At 58.8% G+C, this 21,060-nt stretch overlaps 3 protein-coding genes across 13 annotated transcripts in view; all 3 read left to right on the top strand.

The window, feature by feature from the left end:
• The window catches only part of SPEG (striated muscle enriched protein kinase), a 49,026-nt gene extending 43,220 nt beyond the window's left edge, over positions 1-5,806 (top strand). For all 8 annotated transcript variants that reach the window (XM_045559413.1, XM_045559412.1, XM_045559411.1 and 5 more), the window contains 10 exons: positions 359-475; positions 666-833; positions 943-1,065; positions 1,211-1,378; positions 1,504-2,107; positions 2,557-2,796; positions 2,877-3,100; positions 3,960-4,035; positions 4,280-4,429; positions 4,787-5,806. In XM_045559413.1, coding sequence (XP_045415369.1) covers positions 359-475; positions 666-833; positions 943-1,065; positions 1,211-1,378; positions 1,504-2,107; positions 2,557-2,796; positions 2,877-3,100; positions 3,960-4,035; positions 4,280-4,429; positions 4,787-4,979 — 2,063 coding nt within the window. In that variant the 3' untranslated portion in view covers positions 4,980-5,806. The remainder of the gene's footprint in view (positions 1-358; positions 476-665; positions 834-942; positions 1,066-1,210; positions 1,379-1,503; positions 2,108-2,556; positions 2,797-2,876; positions 3,101-3,959; positions 4,036-4,279; positions 4,430-4,786) is intronic.
• A 2,407-nt stretch (positions 5,807-8,213) lies between these two features.
• SPEGNB (SPEG neighbor) lies at positions 8,214-10,517 on the top strand. Its single transcript, XM_045559410.1, is given in 5 exon segments — positions 8,214-8,233; positions 8,235-8,339; positions 8,645-8,952; positions 9,501-9,642; positions 9,829-10,517. Coding segments are annotated over 5 exon segments (714 nt in total). The 3' UTR covers positions 9,968-10,517.
• A 133-nt stretch (positions 10,518-10,650) lies between these two features.
• Positions 10,651-18,069, top strand: GMPPA (GDP-mannose pyrophosphorylase A). 4 transcript variants are annotated; one of them, XM_045559406.1, is made up of 14 exons: positions 10,651-10,725; positions 11,579-11,639; positions 11,745-11,842; positions 13,081-13,184; positions 13,450-13,636; positions 13,964-14,023; positions 15,144-15,274; positions 15,906-15,920; positions 16,286-16,420; positions 16,558-16,655; positions 16,823-16,869; positions 17,057-17,149; positions 17,341-17,509; positions 17,781-18,069. In XM_045559406.1, exons 2-14 carry the CDS (start codon positions 11,600-11,602, stop codon positions 17,879-17,881), a joined length of 1,278 nt encoding a protein of 425 aa, XP_045415362.1. In that variant the 5' UTR covers positions 10,651-10,725; positions 11,579-11,599; the 3' UTR covers positions 17,882-18,069. The 4 variants fall into 4 exon arrangements, with proteins under 4 accessions (XP_045415362.1, XP_045415365.1, XP_045415361.1 ...); XM_045559405.1 differs by having other exon boundaries at positions 10,722-11,025; XM_045559409.1 differs by lacking the exon at positions 17,781-18,069 and having other exon boundaries at positions 10,713-11,025; positions 16,975-17,149.
• Positions 18,070-21,060: the final 2,991 nt, after the last annotated feature.

The raw sequence follows: 21,060 nt of genomic DNA, 5'->3' as shown, positions 1-21,060 counted from the left end.
CTAGGCTAGGATTACAGGTGTGAGCCACTGTGGCTGGCCTATTTGTTTTATTTAACAAACACTCATAGGGCACTTACTTAGTACCAGGCTCTGCTCTAAATGATTTACAGACATGAGATAGGTAGCATTGTCAATAGTCAGTGCAAGGAAAAGGAAGTTCTACACACAGTGAGGGCCTCGCTTACCTCAAAGAAAATTCTTGAAGGGATGGCATGGGGTTCTACTTCCCACTTCTGGCTGGGAAGAGACAACTTTTCACTCTGCTCCCTGCCGGCTGCCAGTGCTCACATCCTCCCCTCCCTCAGCGGTAAGTGGGCCAGGGTCCCCGCAGACATGGCTGTCTCTGCTCTCCCTCCAGACTTCCCCCCAGTCTTCCACATCAAACTCAAGGACCAGGTGCTGCTGGAGGGAGAGGCAGCCACGCTGCTCTGCCTGCCGGCGGCCTGCCCTGCACCGCACATCTCCTGGATGAAAGGTAAGGAGATTATGTCGCCCACGTGCGGTAGGGAGTGGGGGGCAGCAAGTGTCCCCAAGCCCAGGGGATGGGAGAGGCTAGGTCTCGGGGTGAGCATGGTTTGGGGATGCTGGGTGGGGGGAGCTAGTGAAGGCAGCCTGGACACAGGCTGCCTCACTCAGCAGCTGCTCCTGCTCCTCCCCACCCCCAGACAAGCAGTCTCTTCGGTCAGAGCCCTCGGTGATCATTGTGTCCTGCAAAGACGGGCGGCAGCTGCTGAGTATCCCCCGGGCGGGCAAGCGGCACGCCGGGCTCTATGAGTGTTCAGCTACCAATGTCCTAGGAAGCATCACCAGCTCCTGTACTGTGGCTGTGGCCCGTGAGCCTGTGGCAGGGCCCAGGGGGATAGTGGTGGGGATGGGGGACACGGCTTGAGGGGCTCTTAGCTGGGGCATAGGGACTCACTGGGACTCCCTGCCTCTTGCCAGGAGTCCCAGGAAAGCTAGCTCCTCCCGAGGTGCCCCAGACCTACCAGGACACGGCGCTGGTGCTGTGGAAGCCGGGAGACAGCCTGGCACCTTGCACATACACGCTGGAGCGGCGGGTGGATGGTGAGGGACAGGGCAGACGGAGTGGGGAGGGTGGCAGGTGGAAGGTAGAGGAGGCTGGGAAGGCAAGTGCTCCTCCCCGGGCTCTTCACAGATAGCACTGGGAGCTTGGCTGTGGCCTCAGCGCTCCCCCCCAATGTGCCTACAGGGGAATCTGTCTGGCACCCTGTGAGCTCAGGCATCCCCGACTGCTACTACAACGTGACCGACCTGCCAATTGGTGTGACCGTGAGGTTCCGTGTGGCCTGTGCCAACCGTGCTGGGCAGGGGCCCTTCAGCAACCCTTCTGAGAAGGTCCTCATCAGGGGCACTCAAGGTCAGTGGGATAGGGGGAGGTGGTGGGAAAAGGAAGGGGACCCTGAGCCCAGGGTCCACTACATCCTTAGAGCACCACGGCTTTGCCCCCAGGGCCGCATGGTGATGATTTTCTTTGTCTCTTAGATTCTTCAGCTCTGCCATCTGCTGCTCACCAAGAGGCCCCTGTTACCTCAGGGCCAGCCAGGGCCCCACCTCCTGACTCTCCTACCTCACTGGCCCTGCCCCCAGCTCCTGCTCCCCCAGCCCCCCCGTTGGTCACTCTCAGCCCCTCATCTCCCCCTATGCCCCCCAGCCAGGCCTTGTCCTCACTCAAGGCTGTGGGTCCACCACCCCAAACCCCCCCACGAAAGCACAGGGGCCTGCAGGCTGCCCGGCAAGCAGAGCCCACCCCACCCAGTGCCCGGATCACCCCAAATGAGCCCAAGTCTTTTGTCCCTGACACTGGGATCCCAACTCCGGCCTCCGCCCCTCAAGGGGTTAAACCAGCGCCTTCCTCTACTCCCCTGTATATGGTGACTTCCTTTGTGTCTGCACCCCCCGCCCCCGAGCCCCCCGCCCCTGAGCCCCCTCCTGAGCCCACCAAGGTGACTGTGCGGAGCCTCAGCCCAGCCCAGGAGGTAGTCAGCACCCCTGGGAGCAGTCCCCGCAGCTCTCCCAGGCCAGAGAGTACCACTCTTCGACAGGGTCCCCCTCAGAAACCCTACACCTTCCTGGAGGAGAAGGCCAGGCAAGCAGGGCTGGGGAAGGCAAGGAGGACAGAGGGAGGAGCGGGGTGAACACAGGGGACACAGAAGACCAGACTGTCCTGGCTGGGGTTGGGGAAGGTGCTGAGATCTGGGTCCTTAGAACTACTGGGTTCAAATGTGCCAGGCACTGTACTGAGTGCTTTAGCCATATGAGTTCATTTCACCTGCACAACTCTGAAAGGGAGTTGTGCACTGCATTATTATCATCTCCCATGTCAAGAGTGGGAAAACTGAGGTTAGAGATGTGATAGGATTTGCCTATGGTATAGAGCCAGTGAGTGGCAGAGCTGGGACTCAAAGCCTGGTTTCGAGGATTGAACTCTGGAGGCCACACTGGAACTACTGCATTCTTGCCCCCGCTTTAGCCCTAACTATGGAAGTGTCCCCTCCTCTTGTCTGAGCCTGTGGTGTCCCCCCACAACACTCACAGGGGCCGCTTTGGTGTTGTGCGAGCATGCCGGGAGAACGCCACAGGGCGAACGTTCATGGCCAAGATTGTGCCCTATGCGGCTGAGGGCAAGCGGCAAGTCCTGCAGGAATACGAAGTGCTGCGGATGCTGCACCATGAGCGGCTCATGTCCCTGCACGAGGCCTACATCACCCCCCGTTACCTTGTGCTCATTGCTGAGAGCTGCGGCAACCGGGAACTCCTCTGTGGGCTCAGCGACAGGTAGCTGGGTGTTGTGGGGAGTGGGGAGTGGGAGTGGGGGAGACTGGGCTGGGAGATCACTGCTCCGCCCCTGCCCCTAGGTTCCGATATTCAGAGGATGACGTGGCCACCTACGTGGTACAGCTGCTACAAGGCCTGGACTACCTCCACGGCCGCCATGTGCTACACCTAGACATCAAGCCGGACAACCTGCTGCTGGCCCCTGACAATAGCCTCAAGATCGTGGACTTCGGCAGTGCCCAGCCCTACAACCCTCAGGCCCTGCGGCCCCTTGGCCACCGCACGGGCACGCTGGAGTTCATGGGTGAGGGGACCAGCTGCCAGCCAGGGAGGGAGGTGGGAGTACTGCCAGAGGGGCAGCAGCCAGGGCTCACCCCACTTCATCCACATTTGTGCCATTTATTGAGTGCTTACTGTATGCAAGCAATGAACTAAGTCCTTTATGGGGATTTTTTTCCAACTGATCTTCACGACGATAGCCCTGGAGTTTGGTGTAATATTGCCTTATTGCCCCTTTTTACAGACGAGGAAATAGAAGCACACTGAAGTTAAGTTTTTGTCCAATCAGACAGTTATAAATGGCAGAGTTAGGATTTGCTAAAGCTGGAAAGACAGGAGAATCAATTTTTATTTTATTTAAATAAGGAAAACCAGCTACCATTTAGCTACCTGCTAAATGCTTGATGTTCATTGTCGCTATTCCTCAGAGCACTCCACAAGCCACATTTCACAGGGGAGGCAATGGCGAGCCAGACAGTTGTAGTAAATCGCCCCAGGTCCCCTAGAAGGCGCAGGACTGGGGTTGGAGCCAGCCAGGCTGATTTTAAAGGCTCTTAATCTTAGTGTTGGCACACACTGAATGGGAGCCCTACCTCGGAGCTGACCTGAGGGAGCCAGTGACCCTGCTTCTCAGCTCCCCTGGAGTTCCGGGTACCCCCACCATTCAGTGCCCGGGCTACTCCCTCAGGTGTCTCACATCTCTCCTGGCTGCTGCCCCCACCTCTGTCCTGCCTGCTGGCCTTCTGGGCCTGCTGCTCTGGTCATTCCCATGGCCTAGTGACCTGGCCTTATCCTGCTCCTCAAGCCCCCAGGGGCCTGCCCTGCCTCTCCCCACTCCCCTGCTACCAGGAAGCTGGGTCAGCTTGGCTTCTGTCTCCTGTCAGCTCCTGAGATGGTGAAGGGAGAACCTATCGGCTCTGCCACGGACATCTGGGGAGCCGGTGTGCTCACCTACATCATGTGAGTGCCGTGGCCCCACCCCACGCCCTCTGCCCACACTGAGCTCCGGGACCACCTTCTGCCTACACCGTCTCCTCATGCCCTGCCACCCAGCACACACATGCACACCTGCACACACACCCCCAGGTGCAGGTTGGCACTGTCCTTGAGCACTGTGTACCTCAGAACCCCAACACTCCTGTCCCTCGGGCCTGGGAGCAGACCTTCAGTCCACGTGTGTCAACCATACTGTCTTCTGCAACAGGCTCAGTGGACGCTCCCCATTCTATGAGCCAGACCCCCAGGAAACAGAGGCTCGGATTGTAGGGGGCCGCTTTGATGCCTTCCAGCTATACCCCAATACTTCCCAGAGCGCCACCCTCTTCTTGCGAAAGGTCCTCTCAGTACATCCCTGGTGAGTGCGTGCCACCCTGCCTACCCCAAGCATTACCTGCCCTGGCCTCAGGCTGCCTTGGCCCAGCCTGTGCCAAAGGTCCCCCAGCTCCTCTCCTGCCCCTGATAATATATTGCTTCATCTACTTCTACTAAATGGCCATACTACCTACTATTTAAAACCCATAACAGAACAGCCCTGTGAGAGGCAGAGTCACTGCCTCCATTCCAGAGATTGGGAAGCTGAGCCCCAGAGTTGCCCAAAATCACATACCTAGTTGTGAATTCAGGATTGGGACATGGGTCTGTGGGAGGACAGAGCCCTGCCCACTCCAGGAGCCACCCCTCCAGGCTCATGGGCCCTGGCTTGGCCTGGCAGGAGCCGGCCCTCCCTGCAGGACTGCCTGGCCCACCCCTGGCTGCAGGACGCCTACCTGATGAAGCTGCGCCGCCAGACGCTCACCTTCACCACCAACCGGCTCAAGGAGTTCCTGGGTGAACAGCGGCGGCGGCGGGCAGAGGCCGCCACCCGCCACAAGGTGCTGCTGCGCTCCTACCCTGGCGGCCCCTAGCGGCATGGACCACAGCCCAGCCTTGGGCTTTGACTGGGGGTTCCCAATGATGCCGCGGGACATTCCAGGGCCCACGCTGAGCCGGGTGGGCCGGGGGCTTCAGACACCACCAGCAGCAACATCTGGCGGGGCTCTTACTTCGTGGACCTGCGGGGACAGAGGCCCTGAGGCTTTGGCCTGATGCCACCCCAGGCCGGAGGCAGAGCGGGAGACTCATTGGCCAGGCTGGGCGAGGGTGGGAACAGGCAGAAGGGCAAGAAGGGAATAGGGAAGTGAAGAGGAAAAGAAGCCAAGGGACAGGGAGAGGAGACTCTAGGAAGGTTCTGGGTTGGGGGGGGTGCATCTCAGGGAGAGCATGACAGCGGGTGAGCGTGGCTGGTGAGAAGGAAGAGGAAGGAGCCAGGGTGTCAGGGCAGTGGGCTGGGAGTGTCAGTGAAGCAGGGGCAGGACACGGAGGTAGTGCCAGGGAGACAGAGTCAGGACGTGAGCAAGGGCAGCGAGGAGGCGTGGGAGGGAGAGAAGGCGGCCTCAGGGGGAGGGGGCGGGCCAGCCGCTGCCATCCTGGAGAAGCGTGGAGAGCTGGATCTCCTGGCCAGTGGATGCAGCTCTGGGCACTCTATGCTGGCCCGAGGATGTCCCCACCACCCCTCCATGGCCTTTGTCCTTCCTCCCATGCATATTTATTTATTTATTGACTTTTATGAAGTTTTCCCTTCCATTCAATCCCTATTGCCCATGTTGTCCTGACCATCCCCCCAGCCATCCAGCTGTCTGTGCAGCTGTCTGTCTGTCTGTCACAAGGAAAATAAAAATGGCAAGCAGCAGGACCTGTGTGTGGTCTATGGGGAGGGATCACGGGGGAGGGGAGTGAGTCCTAGGACAGGAGCATTCAACCTTCTTTGGGCCAGAGAGAGCTGAGGATTCCTCAACACATTCAGGGGTATACAGCTAGCACCTTTGGACCTTCGACCCCTTCCCCTGACCCTCCCGGCCCCTCACCTCTCCTTATTCCTAGAGGGAAGGGAGTCTGTGGTCTGCTTCTCCTCCTGCAGTTTCTAGAATGCTGACAGACCCACTGGATTCCCCCCACCAGACCAGACTCTGGTAGCCCCCACCTTTTGTCACATGTTCCCTCATCACGACTTGGGGGATGCTGGGCTCTAGGGGATGGGCCAGCCCACAGCCCAGTCCTGGTTCAGCCTCCTTCACTCTGCCCAGAAGACAGGCCAGCTGTGGTCCTGACCCCTGGAGCAGAGTGGGTTTCATCCCAGTGTCCCAGTGGTGGCAAGAGCAGGTGGTGTGAGGAGCTGCAGAAGAAACCAGGACAGGCCCACACCCCACACTCTCCAGGTCAGAGCACATGGAGCACCAGCTGGGAATGCTCTGGTCTGTCATGTCTAGAATTTTCCTAGGGCTGAGGGGCATAGCCTGGACCTTCTTGTCCCCAGAGCAAGTTGGGTGGGGGGTCTGCTGGGTGCTAAGGCACCCTGACCCTAGCTGCTCCCCTGCAGTGCCACAGAATGGTCACTGGTCCTAGAACTGAGCTACCTTGCCCTCACATGGTGGGGCGAGGGGGGAACTAGGCCTCCTTACCTTGAAAACTCTGTTCTTGGCAAAGTGAAAAGAACAAAGCCTCCAACTGTGAGCAGAGAGTTGGCACCGGTGTGTTGCTGATTGAGGCTGAGGGCCCCTTGGCTCCAGCTCAAACAGCCCTTTTGCCCAGCCCAGCCCAGCCTCTCTGGCTTCCCAGGACCCCAGGGAAGTGGCAAGCCCCATCATCATAAAATAACAGGATGTTAAAGCCAGCTGGAAGGGACCAGAGAGACGCCTTGCCTACCTGTCATTTTAGCGATGAAGATATACAGTTCGCCTGTGAGAATCTCCAATCCCCTACACACTGCAAGTGTTTTGTATAAAAATGAGGTGCCTGAACTCATATTTTGATAAGTGGTAAAATTCCTCTCCCGTCCCCCCTCTGATCTTAAGCTCCCTTCCCATCTCCATTGGAAATGGCATGTGAACTGCTTGTTCCAAACCCGGAGGAGCAAAGGTAATTTATGTCAGCAGAGCTGTGTCAAAATTGCTCTGATCAAAAGGTGACAGTGCCCCACACCTGGGTGGGTAGTTACAATGAATGGAAGCAACGCTCCTCCCTCCTCCCGGAGCTCTGCCCTGGGCAGACTGGACTCCAGGCAAGGCCCAGAGGGGTTAACTGAACCCCTTCGCCCCAGGCAGTTTGATGCCCCTATTTGCCAGTTTATGGCCCCAAAAGGGCCTGAGCAGACGTCGGGTGGGGAGCCAGCAGTGGTGCTAATCTCCGGGGACAGGGCAGTCCAGCCAGACCCTACCATGTCACATTAAGGGGAGTGAGCGGGGATGGTGATGGCATGGAGGGGCTGCTACTCTCAAAAATCTTTCCTGTCACCTCTTGGTATATCTCAGTTTACCGCCAGGGGGCACAGTGTGGAAATGACAACCCTAGACTCCTGGGGCAGGGCGGGGAGGAGGCGGGGGTGGGGGAAGAGTCAGGCGCTTCCGGATTGGTCTTGACAACTACGTGGCCCTGCTGTGATTAGCTGTATGGACCATGAAGAGCACGGCTGCTATGGCTTTATTCAGGGACACCCCCACAAACACTCGAACCCCCCTAACAGTGTCCCGAGACTGACCTGAGTATAAAGCTGCCCCAGCAGCGAGCTGAATCTCTTGTCAGCTAGGGGCCACGGCCGGTCCTCCCAGGATTGGGATGGCTACCCCTTGCCCTGGGAGAGGATGGGGCCACGTCCAGCTGTCCAGGTGTTGACATACAGCACATCCCAGAGCCACTCGGGTTTCCCCCACCCCCCACCCTGGTCTGCCCCAGTGGCTGAGCCAGCATCCCAAACATCCTCCGGCCAATTAAGGAGACCACTTGGGTAAGGGGGGCGGGGATGGGGTCCCGGGGGGCTTGGGCAACCACGCCAAACAAGGCAAGGTGGGGAGAGATGTATAAAACCAAGGCCAGGGGCTGAGCACCTGCCTGTGGCCCTACTGTGCCATCTGGAAGGGCTCTGTGCCTACTGCAACCCAGCCAGTCGGCTCAAGTCCGCGTCAACGCCTCCAGGGTGAGTCTGATTCTCAGAGAAGCCCCAGACACTCCCACCCCCAGGGAATGTTCTGATCAAGTGGGGAAGGGACCAATGGTGAGAGCCTCTGTCACAGACTGGACCCCCATGTTTGCTGTCTGCTCCCCAGATGTCCAAAGCAGCTCCTGCCAAAACCAGCGGCCGCGGCCCCACCTCCTGGATGTACCCTGGATATCAATGACCCCCAGGTGCAGAGCGCGCCCATTCGCATTCAGGCCTCTTACCGGGGCCACATGTGAGGGGGAGCCCTGGAGCTCTGCAGAGGAAGGGAGCTGCAGAACGCACACTCCTGAATGGGGGTGTGGAGGGCACAGTGCCATGAACCACTAGGGGAGAGCTGTTACCGAGGTGTGGAAGGGTGGCCGGCAAGAGTGGATCATTTAATCAGGGTAGCAGTTCAAGAGCAGTCCCCTTCCCTACCAACCCCTACATTTAGGGGTCTGGTGGGCTGAGGGGATGGGCAGGAAACAGTGTGCCCAAGGCCAGCGCTTCGGCGGCCCTGTCGTGGGAACGCTGGGCCCTGACCCCGCCCGCGGGTAGGTCCTGGAAGGAGCTGTGCGAGAAGGGGCCACCGCGGGTGCTGTAGGCGCTGAAGGACGTGGTGCTGATCGAGGGCAGCGCTGCCAAGCTGACTTGCCGCATTTCGGCTTTCCCGAATCCGTTCTTCCGCTGGAGCAAGGACGGCAAGGAGCTGCGCGACGGGCCCAAGTACCGCTACGTCTTCGAGGACCCCGACGTAGTGGCACTGGTGGTGCGCGATGGCGAGCTGGCAGACCTGGGCCAGTACAGCATCAACGTAACCAACTCCTTTGGCCAGTGCTCCGACTCAGCGCGCATCCTCGTAGAAGGTATGCGCGCCCCAGGCGCAGCGCCGAGGCGCAGAACGCCCCACCCTGCGGGCACCCGCAGCCCTGGCTAGCGGAGCGCATTTACCGCTGGGCCTGGCCATAGGGTCCTGGCTGGCCCAGCCCCTAATTCGGGATCTGGCCCCACCTAGTCTGAGCAGTCCGTTGTGGGCTTAGGTCAGGCTACCCCAGGACCCTGAGGTCCCACAGAGAGCCAGAGGCAGAGCCAGGGTTAGAGACGGATTACCTGGCTCCCAACCCTGGGCAATTTCCACTCCTCAGAGCTGTTTCTGAGGCTCTGCAAGATGTGTGAACATTTTGGGACTTTTACTCGATTTATCTCTTTTGATCCTCTATTCGACCCGGCTACAAAGGAGGGGCAGGGATAAGTCACGTTTAACGCTAAGGAGATGCAATCAGAGAGGCTAATGATCTGCCTAACGTCATACTGCATCCCACTTAGGGCCTGATACTAGCTGGGGAGGTGATGCGCTTGCCCTGCCTCATCTCCAGGTCCCTCACTGGGTCGCCTTTCCCTTCCCTTCCTCTAGTCCCGGCGAAGATTCAAAAGGGACCGGACAACACCAAGGCTCGCAAAGGCACCACGGTGACTCTGACCGCGGAGATCATGGGCGAGCCTGCGCCCGACGTGGCCTGGACCAAGGACGGGGAGGACATCGAGGAGGACGACAGGCGAGGGCCGGGACCTGCGGCAAGGGCAGGGCCTGGGGCTGGAACCTGGGCGGGACTGAGCCCACAAACGCGGCGGGAGTGGGTCGAGGGCGGGAACTGGGAAGGGCAGAGCTGGCTAAGTAGCCTGGGCCGGTGCGCGCGTAAACTGACCCGCGGCTCCGCCCTCCTCCGCTGCGCGCTCCCTAGGGTGTTCTCCGAGATCGGCAGCACCACCACGACGCTGACCATTCGCCGGGCCACTCCCGAGGACAGCGGCAAGTACGAGGTGTACGTAGAGAACAGCCTGGGCATGGACCAGAGCTTCGCTCGCGTGGAAGTGGCCTGAAAAGGACCGTCCGACCTTTCGCCCTGGCTCCAAGCCCGGCGGCGGGTGGGACCGACAACCCTCGTTCATCTGGCTTAATAGCTCTCTCTGACCCTCCGCGTCCATTCTGTTCTGTAGCGTCGCCATTCCCTGTCCCCCGCACCCGCGCGCACACTTATTCCAGACCCGCACACCAAGGTCACAGGATGTCGGAGTCAGAGGGACGTCTGGAGACCTCCCAGCCCAGTGCTTCATTTTACAGAAAGCTAATCTGAGATAGGGTTTTTTTCGCCGTCGGACGCTCCGTCATTTGCCAGCCGGACAATGCCGTGGAGCCTAGCACTTCGCCTGGCCTTCTTTCGTGTGCCTGAAGCCACCTCCCGCGGCAGTTTGCGCCCTGGCCCCGCCGCTTCCAAGCCCCCTGCGTCCCCGTGGTCTCCAGTCCCGCTTCTCCCTGTGACTGAGTTAGTTCTCCACTTAGGCTGCTGCCCCCGAGCCCATTCCCCTATAGCTGGGCTCCCAGTCTTAGGCTCTAGCCGCTGCTTCTCAGGCTCCAGCCTTCTACTCATTAATCCCGTCCCCTCGATCCCTTGCCTACGCCCCTGGGGTTCACCGCCGCTTTCCTTCTCCCAAAGTTAGAAGCTGGGGGGGGGGGGCGATCTTCAGAACTACAATTCCCAGCAGACCCTGCGAAGGAGTTCTCGCGAGTTGCGAGAAGACACGTGCGCGGAAGGAGCGAGCAGTAGCGGGCGGCAGAGCTGGCAGAAAGAGAGCTAGTGGTAAAGGGAGCTGGCGGAGGGGCGGCAGGAGGGGCAGGGCCCGGCCCCCTACGCGGAGGGCGGGCTCGGAGGACCAGGCTGGGTCTCCGCGCGTCCACGCCTGTGTTGGTCCGCAACCCCTGGCAGCTAGAGGCTAGGGTTTATTGGACAGTCAGTGTGGGGTTCCGAGGGTTGGCAATCAATCCTCCGAATCCACAGATTGGGCACCGGTCATCAGTATTAGCACCCAGGGGGTTGGTGGGTTCAGTGTTTAGGATGCCAAGGGAACCTGTCTTTTGATTCGCGGTTCAACATATAGAGGTTAGTTTTAGGATTCCCGTTCAGCTTATAGAGGGTTTTTGCTAGGATTGGGGTTTCATCAGTTGCAGATCAGTGTCAGTTCAATATTTGGGGTTTATGCTTAGGATTGAAGTTAACTATCTGGGGCTCACTCGGGGTTTGCTGTTCAATATTCAGGGCTTGCAACTGGGATTCAAGGCTTAAGATCCAGAACAAGGCTGCACCAATTTGGGGATCAGTGGGCTTGAGGTTTCTGTTTTTTGAGGTTCCGGGTATGAGAAGGGGGTCTTGGCCAAGTTTCTGAATTTTCAGAATTTGTTCATGGCCAGAGGGAAGTGTGTTAGAGATCCAATTGTGGGATGTGAATTTCAGAATTTGGGAGGAATCACTGTGAGGTTTGAAGGCCTACTGGAATCTGGGTTGGGATTTGAGATGTGTAGGATTTGTGGATGTTGTGTCCAGGGAGGGACTACATTAAACTTTGGGTTTACATCTTGGGAATGGGCTAAGTGTTGCTATTTGGGGTTTGGTTGGGGTGTGAGATCTGAGCTTGATTTCTCTGTTGGAATTTGAGGTTTAAGTAGCAGTCACCATCATGCTCAAAGCTGTGATCCTGATTGGAGGCCCTCAGAAGGGTGAGGTGCCAGGGGAGTGGGGGGAGGAGGTTGGGCTGGAGTGGTTGGTAGGGTGGAGGCAGAGGAAGGCAGGAGGCTGAAATGTTCTCCTTTCTCCACTCGCAGGGACTCGCTTCAGGCCTTTGTCTTTTGAGGTGCCCAAACCACTGTTTCCTGTGGCTGGGGTCCCTATGATCCAGCACCATATTGAGGCCTGTGCCCAGGTAATCCCATAGGCTGCCCTCTCTAACCTCACTTCCTGCTCATCTCCTTCATTCCCTATTTCCCCCTTTCCCAACCATGATCTCTTCCCACCAGACATAACTCCAAGACTATCATTCATATATGACAGTGTGAATGGCGCCCCCTCAAAGTGTGCGGTGCCACTGTCCTGTTGTCCTCCCCTAATCTAGTCTCTCATCTGGCCTCTTCCTGCTCCAATTTCACTCCTATTTTTAAAGTATGGAATGTGAGATCAGGCAGGGATCTTAGAAACAATTTAAAGCCATGGCTTGGGGACCTTTAATGAAACCCAAGCACAAGATTCATACCCTGATCACCATGGAGCGCATTTCTTTATTGCTTTTGGTATTGGGACAGGCAAGGTTTTGGTTGGAATTCAGTCTCTGCCTGCTGTGAGGCCTAAAGCAAATTTCATACCCTCTCTGAGCCTGTTTCCTTATCTGTAAAGTGGGGGTGATAAGACGTGTTTTGTGGGGTGGTGAAGCTTAGAAATGATGTTTGTAAAGTACCTAGTACAATGCAGGCCCTTGGTAAGTGGTACCCTTACCTCATATGCTGATCTCAAGCTTAGGCTGACAGATAATGAAAATGGGGGGAATGAATGGATTATCCTTTAACACAGCTTGGTGGGCAAAATCTTTCCTAGAGTGGGTCCCAGTTCAGGTGGGTGAGGGTAACAAAAAAAGATTGGAAGATCAGGCCTGAGATTTCCTCTAACTTCCTCATTGTCCAGAGGAGAAAACAGGCCAGAGTGGTAAAGTGAGTGCCCAGGGGCTGTGGTCTCTGGACTTTGTGCCACCACCAGGGATTTTCCCATAATTCCTTCTTTTTTTTTTTTTTTTTTTTTTTGAGTCAGAGTCTCACTTTGTTGCCCGGGCTAGAGTGAGTGCCGTGGCGTTAGCCTAGCTCACAGCAACCTCAAACTCCTGGGCGTAAGCAATCCTACTGCCTCAGCCTCCCGAGTAGCTGGGACTACAGGCATGTGCCACCATGCCCGGCTAATTTTTTGTATATATATTTTTAGTTGGCCAGATAATTTCTTTCTATTTTTAGTAGAGACGGGGTCTCGCTCAGGCTGGTCTCGAACTCCTGACCTTGAGCAATCCACCCGCCTCGGCCTCCCAGAGTGCTAGGATTACAGGCGTGAGCCACCGCGCCCGGCCTCATAATTCCTTCTTATCGGATGTTTTTTGCTCCCAACCTCTTCTTTTGTTCTCAGGTCCCTGGGATGCAGGAGATTCTGCTTATTGGCTTCTACCAACCAGATGAGCCCCTTACCCAGTTCCTAGAAACTGCCCAGCAGGAGTTTAACCTTCCAGTCAGGTGTCTGTGCACACATACGTATATGGGGGTGGGGGTGCCCTAGGCCTCTAGTTCTTAGGAGTGGGTTGAATCAGCATTTGCCAGAATTCACCCTCATATACTAGAAGGATCGTTACTTGGGCATCTCTGAATCCTTGAATATATGGAGTTTCTCTGTGGGCCTTGGGCAGGAGTACTCCTCGGAGCTGGGTGGGGTCAGCTGCCCTGGCTCATGGTATCTGTCTCCTTGGATCCACTGAACTGGCTCTGGGGTCCCTGGGAACAGGTACCTTCAGGAATTTGCCCCCCTGGGCACAGGGGGTGGTCTCTACCATTTTCGGGACCAGATCCTGGCTGGAGGCCCCGAGGCTTTCTTCGTACTTAATGCTGACGTCTGCTCCGACTTCCCCTTGAATGCTATGTTGGATGCCCACAGACGCCAGCGTCACCCTTTCTTACTCCTTGGCACCACGGTGAGGGGACTGGGAAGGCGTGATCCAGAGAGCTTCCTGGGATGCTGGGTGTCGGAGGCAGCAGCAGCCCTGGGGGTTGGAGTGGGAGCTGGCATCAGGGGATGTACTGCTGCAGCAGGAATGGAGGTGTCAGTGGAGACCCCGAGCCCTTCGGCTGTTCAGAAGTAGGGAGGGGGAGGGCAGCTGTCAGTTCTCACCCTTGCTGAAGGCCTGTCAGTGGCAGAGCTGCGTGCCAGGTGCTATAGGGGAGAGAAAAAAAGAAAGAAAAAACAGACCTGGCGGCCCCGCAACAGACAGGTCACTGTCTCGGGTGTGTTTGTGTTTCAGGCTAACAGGACGCAGTCCCTCAACTACGGCTGCATCGTTGAGAATCCACAGACGCACGAGGTGAGAGCAGAGAGGAGCTGGGTGGGTGTCCACTCTGTGTCACCCCCCACTCCATGCCTCTAGAGATGCTGGAATGCTTTGGGGCGGAGCTCCCAGTCTTGTCCCCCGTAGATTAGATTAATCATCTTATATCCCTTTGAGAGGAGCTGGCTGGGGGAAAGGGGTCACAGTTCATTTCCGTGGGTGTAGTGCTCTAATAAACATAGGCACAGGTGCTGTGGGAACACAAAAGGAGGGGCCCAACCCAGCCTTGCCTGCGTGGGGTGGGGAGGGCTTCCTGGAGGAAGCAGATTTGAGCTGGGTTACATTTGTTTAGATGAAGGAGAAAGGAAGGCATTGCAGGCAGAGGGAACAGCGTGTGCGAAGGCACGGAGGCAGGAAATGGCATAATTGCCTCCATAGTTATAAAGGGGGGCGCTTAATAGGCAAGGCAGGAGGTCTCTGCCCTGTTTGTGAAACTCCCTGCCCTGAGCCTAATTGACTGTCACACACCCCTTTTATTTCTTCATCCTTTAATTTCAAACATACGTGTAAACACACATGTAGACTCACACATACATAGTTTGTGCCAGACACCAGGTAGGTGTGAGAGAAACACAGCCAAAAGGGCACAGTCCCCACCTCTCAGGCCCCCTCAGTCTAGTGGGAGAGACAAGTCGAAGCCAACCTTTGCAAATGTCTCAGTGTTAAGGGTGAGGTGTGGCCACAGGCCACGGGTGCCCAAAGGCATGAATCGCTAACTCTGAGACTGGCAAGAGAGGACTCACAGAGAGAGTGACAGTGTCACCTGGGTTTGGAAAGGTGTGATTTCCAGATGAAGAGATGGGAAAGCTCATTCCAGGCGCAGGCGTGCAGTGGCATGCAGTTGTGTTCTGGGAGTGCTGGGGGTAGGGAGGGTCAGCAGGGGAAAGCATGGAGTTTGGACTTGGCTGAAGGTGGATCAGGTGATGGCAGTTGTTGCAGGGTTTAAAGCCAGGCAGTGGCAGAACGTGGGCTACACTTTAGGAAGACCACTCTGGCAGCAAGGGGGTAGGGCAGGGAGGGCCTGGCGATCAGAGGGTCTCAGGGGACTGTGGCCGTGGTCCCCTCCTCTACTGAACCCAGCTCTCTCTGTCCTCAGGTTCTGCACTATGTGGAGAAACCCAGCACGTTTATCAGTGATATCATCAACTGTGGCATCTATCTCTTCTCTCCGGAAGCCCTGAAGCCTCTTCGGGATGTCTTCCAGCGCAATCAGCAGGATAGGCAACTGTGAGGCAGGCCCCGTGGCCCTGTGACCCCAAGTACTCCCAGTCCCGGACCCCAACATACCAGTCTTTGCAGGCTCCATCTCAACCTGCTCACCTTCCTCCTCCCTCCCTTCTCCACCTGCCATCTCCAGCTGAGCCTCCGAGCCCCTCCCCTTCTAACCTCATTCTGTCCCTCTTCCTTATCCATCCCAGTTCCTCCTGTCACTGCCTGCCCACTCCCCTTCTGGTCTGTTTCTCTCAAGCCCTGCGTGTCCCAGAGATGTCTTTCAGAACAGACGGCAACACACAGTTGGGTGCACACGCACTCGGTGCAGACACACTCGCGTGCACACACACTTACTCTCAGGCTGAGGCTCCCCTGGGAATGTAGCACCCAGAGCCCTGCTCACCACGGTCTCGGGATGGCCCTCCTAGGCCTGAAAGCTGTTCCCTTCTAGGGACCTTTGCCTTTGCTCCTCCCCTGCCCATCGCCCCATCTCATGCCTTTTTCACGCACGGCCATTTCTCACTCCCACCCGTGTCTCTGCTTCTCTCTCCACCTCTCCTGGCCTCTCTGTCTCTGTTTCTGCTGAGCTGGCATCTCTACCATCTCTCTCTCCCTCTCTGTCTGTGACTGTCTCTGCCCTCACCAGCTGCCTTGCTCTGGGGTGAGTCTGTCTGTGTTTCATTCCATCCAGTCAAGGGGAGGGTGACTTGGCGGGTGGGGGGTAGAGGGCCGAATGGAGGGAGAATGTGCAAATGGGGGGAACTCCTTCTGGACATGGGGACACGGGGCAGGGATGGCAGGCGGGTCTGTGCCTAAGGTTCCCTTGTGGTAGCACCCAGTGATCTGGGGCTGGGTGGGAGAGGTCCCCGGGATGAGAGCAGCCCTTTAGAGAGGACCTGACTAGACCTGGGGAGGGGCTTGGAGAGGTGGTGGGAATCCCTCCGACTCCTGTCCCTGAGAGACTTCGTCGGCCCCACAGGCGGGCTCAGCTGGGGAACTGATGTCGGCATCCTTCCTCTCCGCCAGGGAGGACTCTCCAGGCTTGTGGCCGGGGGCAGGTACCATCCGCCTGGAACAGGATGTGTTCTCGGCCCTGGCAGGGCAAGGCCAGATATATGTGTACCTCACTGACGGGATCTGGAGCCAGATCAAGTCTGCAGGGTATGAGAGGCCAGGGTGGGGTGGAGGGTTCTGTGGCTCTGGTGGGGAGGCTGGGTCACCTGGGGGATGAGACTTTGGGGTGGTAGGCACAGGCCCTGCTGGCCCCTGAGCCCCTGCCCCCATGTCGTGACCCCCAGTTCAGCGCTCTACGCCTCCCGCCTTTATCTGGGCCGCTACGAGTTCACTCACCCAGAACGGCTGGCCAAGCACACGCCAGGAGGTCCACAAATCCGAGGTACCCACCCTGCCCCAACTGTTAACCTTCGCGCTCCACCGCAGCCCCCTCTGCCCTCTGAGCCAGGACTCGTGACCTCAGTCCAGAGTTGAAGTCTCAATCCCTGCCCCTTCCCATCCAGATATGGTTTGGGGTATTTGCCCCCAGGGCCTCTCTTCTGCTTCTAGGAAATGTTTACATCCACCCAACGGCTAAGGTGGCCCCATCGGCTGTGGTAAGCACTGGGCCCAGACCCAGGGAGATGGCGGGTGGCAGTCAGGGTGGGCGGGTAGCACAGGTGTCTCCACTTGGTCGTAACCTGTTGTGTGGCCTCGAGCAGGTCGCTTCTGTTCCAGGAGGGGATTGGACCTGGGGATCCTCCAAGTCCCTCCAGGGCTTATGGAGTATGTTCCTCCCCACAGCTGGGCCCCAACGTCTCCATTGGGAAGGGGGTGACAGTGGGCGAGGGTGTGCGTCTCCGGGAGAGCATTGTCCTCCACGGAGCCACGTTACAGGTAGGAACCACGGTAAACACAGCAGTGTGTGGCACCCCAAGGGGCTGAGGGGAGGGCCCAGGTATCCGCCCCCAGAGCAGAGTAGAAGGGTGAACCCCATGGGCTCTGCATCTGGCCACATCTGACACACCCACCCATCCCCCACCCATTCCTGCTGCCTCCTCCTCACCTCTCACCATCCTGTTGGACAGGAGCACACGTGTGTTCTGCACAGCATCGTGGGCTGGGGGAGCACCGTGGGGCGCTGGGCCCGCGTGGAGGGTACCGCCAATGACCCCAACCCCAACGACCCCCGGGCCCGCATGGACAGTGAGAGCCTCTTCAAGGACGGGAAGCTGCTGCCTGCCATCACCATCCTGGGTATGGCTTCCCGGGGGCCTGGGGCTGTGAGAACCCCCACAGGTGATGGCCAGCGGTCTATGGGGAGCATTTGTTCCTCTGTGTGTGCGTGAGTTTCTTCTTTTAGCAAACAGTTAGCAAGTGCCTGCTGTGTGCCAGGCCCTGGGTGAGTCACTGGGGGCATGAGGCCAGGGGCACAGATGGGCAGGGAGGGATCCCTCCCTGCTGGCAGTGGCCCCCAGCTCCCCCAGGTGCCGTGTGACCTCCCCCTGGTGCCCGGTCCACACTGCAGGCTGCCGCGTCCGGATCCCTGCCGAGGTGCTCATCCTGAACTCGATTGTTCTGCCACACAAAGAGCTGAGCCGCAGCTTCACCAACCAGATCATCCTCTGAGGGGGGCTGCCAGAAGGCCCCCCCCAACTCCTACCCGCTCCCCTGGAGGCTGCTGCTTGCTTGGCCAGTCTCTGTCCAGAAAGGACCAGAGGAAGCCAGGCAGGACCTTCACATGCTGGGAGCAGTGTGGGTGGCCCAGGACTTCTGGCCTCCCTCCCAGCTCCCTAATAAACCCCGTGAACCTTGGAGCCAGCATGGACTCCGCCTGTGCCTGGGCTGGGGTGGGGGCGGAAGCAGGGCAGCTGAGTCAGGCCCCCCCACATTAGCATTTAAATTGGAGTCGTAGCTGTGGGCTCATGAATAATGAATCTGGAGCCCTGGTAAATCTCCCCCTCCCACCGCCTCAGCCTCAGCCTCCTGCACTGCTGGGGAGGAAGGCCCTCGGGGCTCCCAGCCCGCCTGGTCCCCCTTCACCCGCTTGCCTGTCTCCCTGTCCCTCCTCACTGGGCCTGGCTCAGGCTCCCAGGTGTAGGGGTCCCGCAGGGCAGGACGAAGGATTTCAGCTGGGCGGTGGGCCCCGGCGCAGGGGCCACAGTCCCGGAGGCTGATCCTGGCAGCCCACGCTGCTCGGTTCCTGCCGAGCCCCATTCATGGCCTTTTTTCCACTTTGCCAGCGCCATCTGCTCCCAGCCTGGCTTTTGGCGGGGTGGGGGTTTCCGCCCCCGCCTGAGGCCTCGAGTCTCAGTCTCCTACTCCCTTGGCTGCCAGGGCGGGCCTGAGCCGGTGCCATTCTCTCCGGAAGCTCAGTGGGAGGCCCCCTGTTCTGGGAGGGGCCAGGCCACGTCCCATCACCCTGGCTCTGCCCTTTGGGAGGTCTCCGCCCTCCTCTCCCAACCATCTCGTGTTTGCCCATGACCCCCGTGTGCCCCTCTCGGTGCCCCCCTTTCCCCAGCTGTGGGTGCAGAGCCGAGTTGCCAGATGAGCTGGTAATGATCGTAATCTGCTAATTGAGAGGAATCTAATTACCCGAAGAGAATGGGGGGGGGGCAGGGCGTGGGAGGCGGGAGGAGGGTGTCCTGGCAGCAAGCAGGGGTGGCAGGCGGCAGGGTGCCGGGGCCTTGTTGTCAGCACCAGAGTCTGGGACAGAGCCCAGGATTTCGTGGCTTCATAGCTGGGCAGTTAGGAAGATGTGCTTCCTCTGGAGTTGGGCTGAGGGTGGGGATTGGGCTGGATGTCACCTCCAGGCCCTCTCAGGCCCTGAGGGCTGCGTGGGAGCATGTGGGGTGTGCCTCGGGTTCTGACAGCCCTGACCTGTAACCTGCCTCTGTCTGATCCTTGCCTCCATCCGAGACCTTCCGTCATCCCTCTGCGTGGAGCTGGAGGGGACTGTAGGTCCCCACTCTGGGCCTGGGGTCGAGGAAGGGACTGGGAGAGGAATGGGCCCTGAGGCCAGGGTCTGGGTCCCTTTCCTCTCCTCCCCCCAGTCCTGACCCTTCTGTTCCAAGTGGTTGGCAGAGGCCGTGGCAGCTCCATCATAAATATGATAATTTAATTATTTTCTCAGCAAAACACCGTGAAATCCAATAAGTCTGTGTCAGGCCCTGGCCCCCGGGATCCCCCTCCTAGACCCAGTGGGGGTGGGGACATGGTGGGGAGAGGTGTGGAAGGGAACAGGGTCAGTGTTTGAAGGGGAGGCAGGTAGTGAAGCCGAATCTTTGTAACTTGCCCCCCTAGACTGAGGGAGCCACTGTTGGGGGGTCTAAGGACCGAGGTTGTAATGCCCTCCCTCCCCTCCAGCCCTCTTCTGTGCAGGGAGGGGCCTAAGGTGTGGGAGCACCCTGCCTCTGGCCAGGGAGCAGGGTGCCCTCTTCCACCACCTCTGGGACCCTGCGCCCAGCCTTCATTGGCCCTGTTGGGGTAGGAGGGTGCCAGCCCCAGGGAGGGATTGAGGAGGGAGAAACAGGAGGGAATGGGTGGGAAGTGGGGGGTGAACGGGGGGAGGGATGCGGGGGAGGGGTGTGCTCCTGCCATTAGCGCTTTTTTCGGTTTCCATAAAAAGATTATTCTGTAAAATCAGCGAGGGGGAGCAAGCTGGGGGCCGGGGAGGGGGGTGGGTCCCTGGCACCAAGCTGGATGGGGCGACAGGGGAGGAGAGCTGGGGACAGGGACTGAGTGGAGAGAAATTTGGATGGGCTTCAGGAGCCAGCCGAGGGGAGAGGCTGAGCCAAGAACACAGACCGGGGAGGCTGGCTGGGCCAGGCTGGGGCGGGGCAGGCAGGGCAGGGCTGTCTCTTTGGCCGGGTTGCCGGGGCCCCAGTCCCACCACCATCTCATCCCCTCCCCCAGCACTTAGCAGCCATTATCGGGGGAGCAGATTGCAGCCCCCTCCCCCTCTCCGGGAAGCTGGCACAGCTGGGCCCCGCCACATGTGCCGCTTCAGCATGGAGCACAGCTGGGTGTGCCCAGAGCCTCGCTCCCCAAAACACAAAGGGGGTGGGTAGGGGCCAAGGAGAGCCCAGACCCCTCAGACAGACACACTGACACCTCTGCCAACAGACACATACTCCTTGAGGCGAAGCTACACCCACCAACACACGCTCCCTCATGTGCAGAGACGGGAGAACTGGCAAACACGCAATTACCCAGCCCCGCCCGCCACCCCCGCTCCCGTCCCCCAACCCCTCCTCTTCCCCTTCCTTCCCCCGGGGCTCCCCTCCGCCACCAAGGCCACCCTGGAGCTGCCCTGGGCTCTAATCTGCAGGGAACTGGGGGCGGCTCAGAGAGCGGGAGGGCAGGGGGTGGTGAGGGGCGTCTGGGTCTGAGGCATGAACCCTGGGAAGCCACCTGCCCTCCTCCAAGCCCACACCCTCCCCACAAAGAAGCCTCCTCCGCAACTTGTCCTTGCCGCAGCCTGGGCACGATGGGGTCTCCGTGCCCTGACAGTTCCCTGTGGCACTCTTGGGTTCCATTGGCTGCCTCAAGGAGGCGCTCTGTGCCCTCAGTCTCTCCAGCCATCAGGTCAGCGGCTCCCAGGGCTGGCCCCTGCCACTCCCCCCCATAATCCGCCAGTACCCTACCCTCAGCAGGCACCTCTCTCCGCTCAGCTCTGCTGCCCCTGACATGCGTAGGGTGTGGGGGCCCCATCCATGGCAGAAAGGCCCCCTCCCCAGAACAGACGATCAAGAGTTCCTTCCTTCCTCCTTTCCCAGTCGATCACCATCTCTTAGCCCCTGATTAAA

Source organism: Lemur catta, chromosome 8 (assembly GCF_020740605.2).
Source record: "Lemur catta isolate mLemCat1 chromosome 8, mLemCat1.pri, whole genome shotgun sequence".
Taxonomy (NCBI): Eukaryota; Metazoa; Chordata; class Mammalia; order Primates; family Lemuridae; genus Lemur; species Lemur catta.
This window is presented reverse-complemented; position numbering and strand designations above follow the sequence as displayed.

Bases quoted from the DNA above. Each gene is read 5' to 3' on its own strand.
- GMPPA (XM_045559406.1), top strand. From the start codon at position 11,600: ATGCTCAAAGCTGTGATCCTGATTGGAGGCCCTCAGAAGG. The intron at 13,185-13,449 runs GTGTCTGTGCAC...CCCTGGGAACAG, and splicing joins GAGTTTAACCTTCCAGTCAG to GTACCTTCAGGAATTTGCCC. The intron at 13,637-13,963 runs GTGAGGGGACTG...TTTGTGTTTCAG, and splicing joins TCTTACTCCTTGGCACCACG to GCTAACAGGACGCAGTCCCT.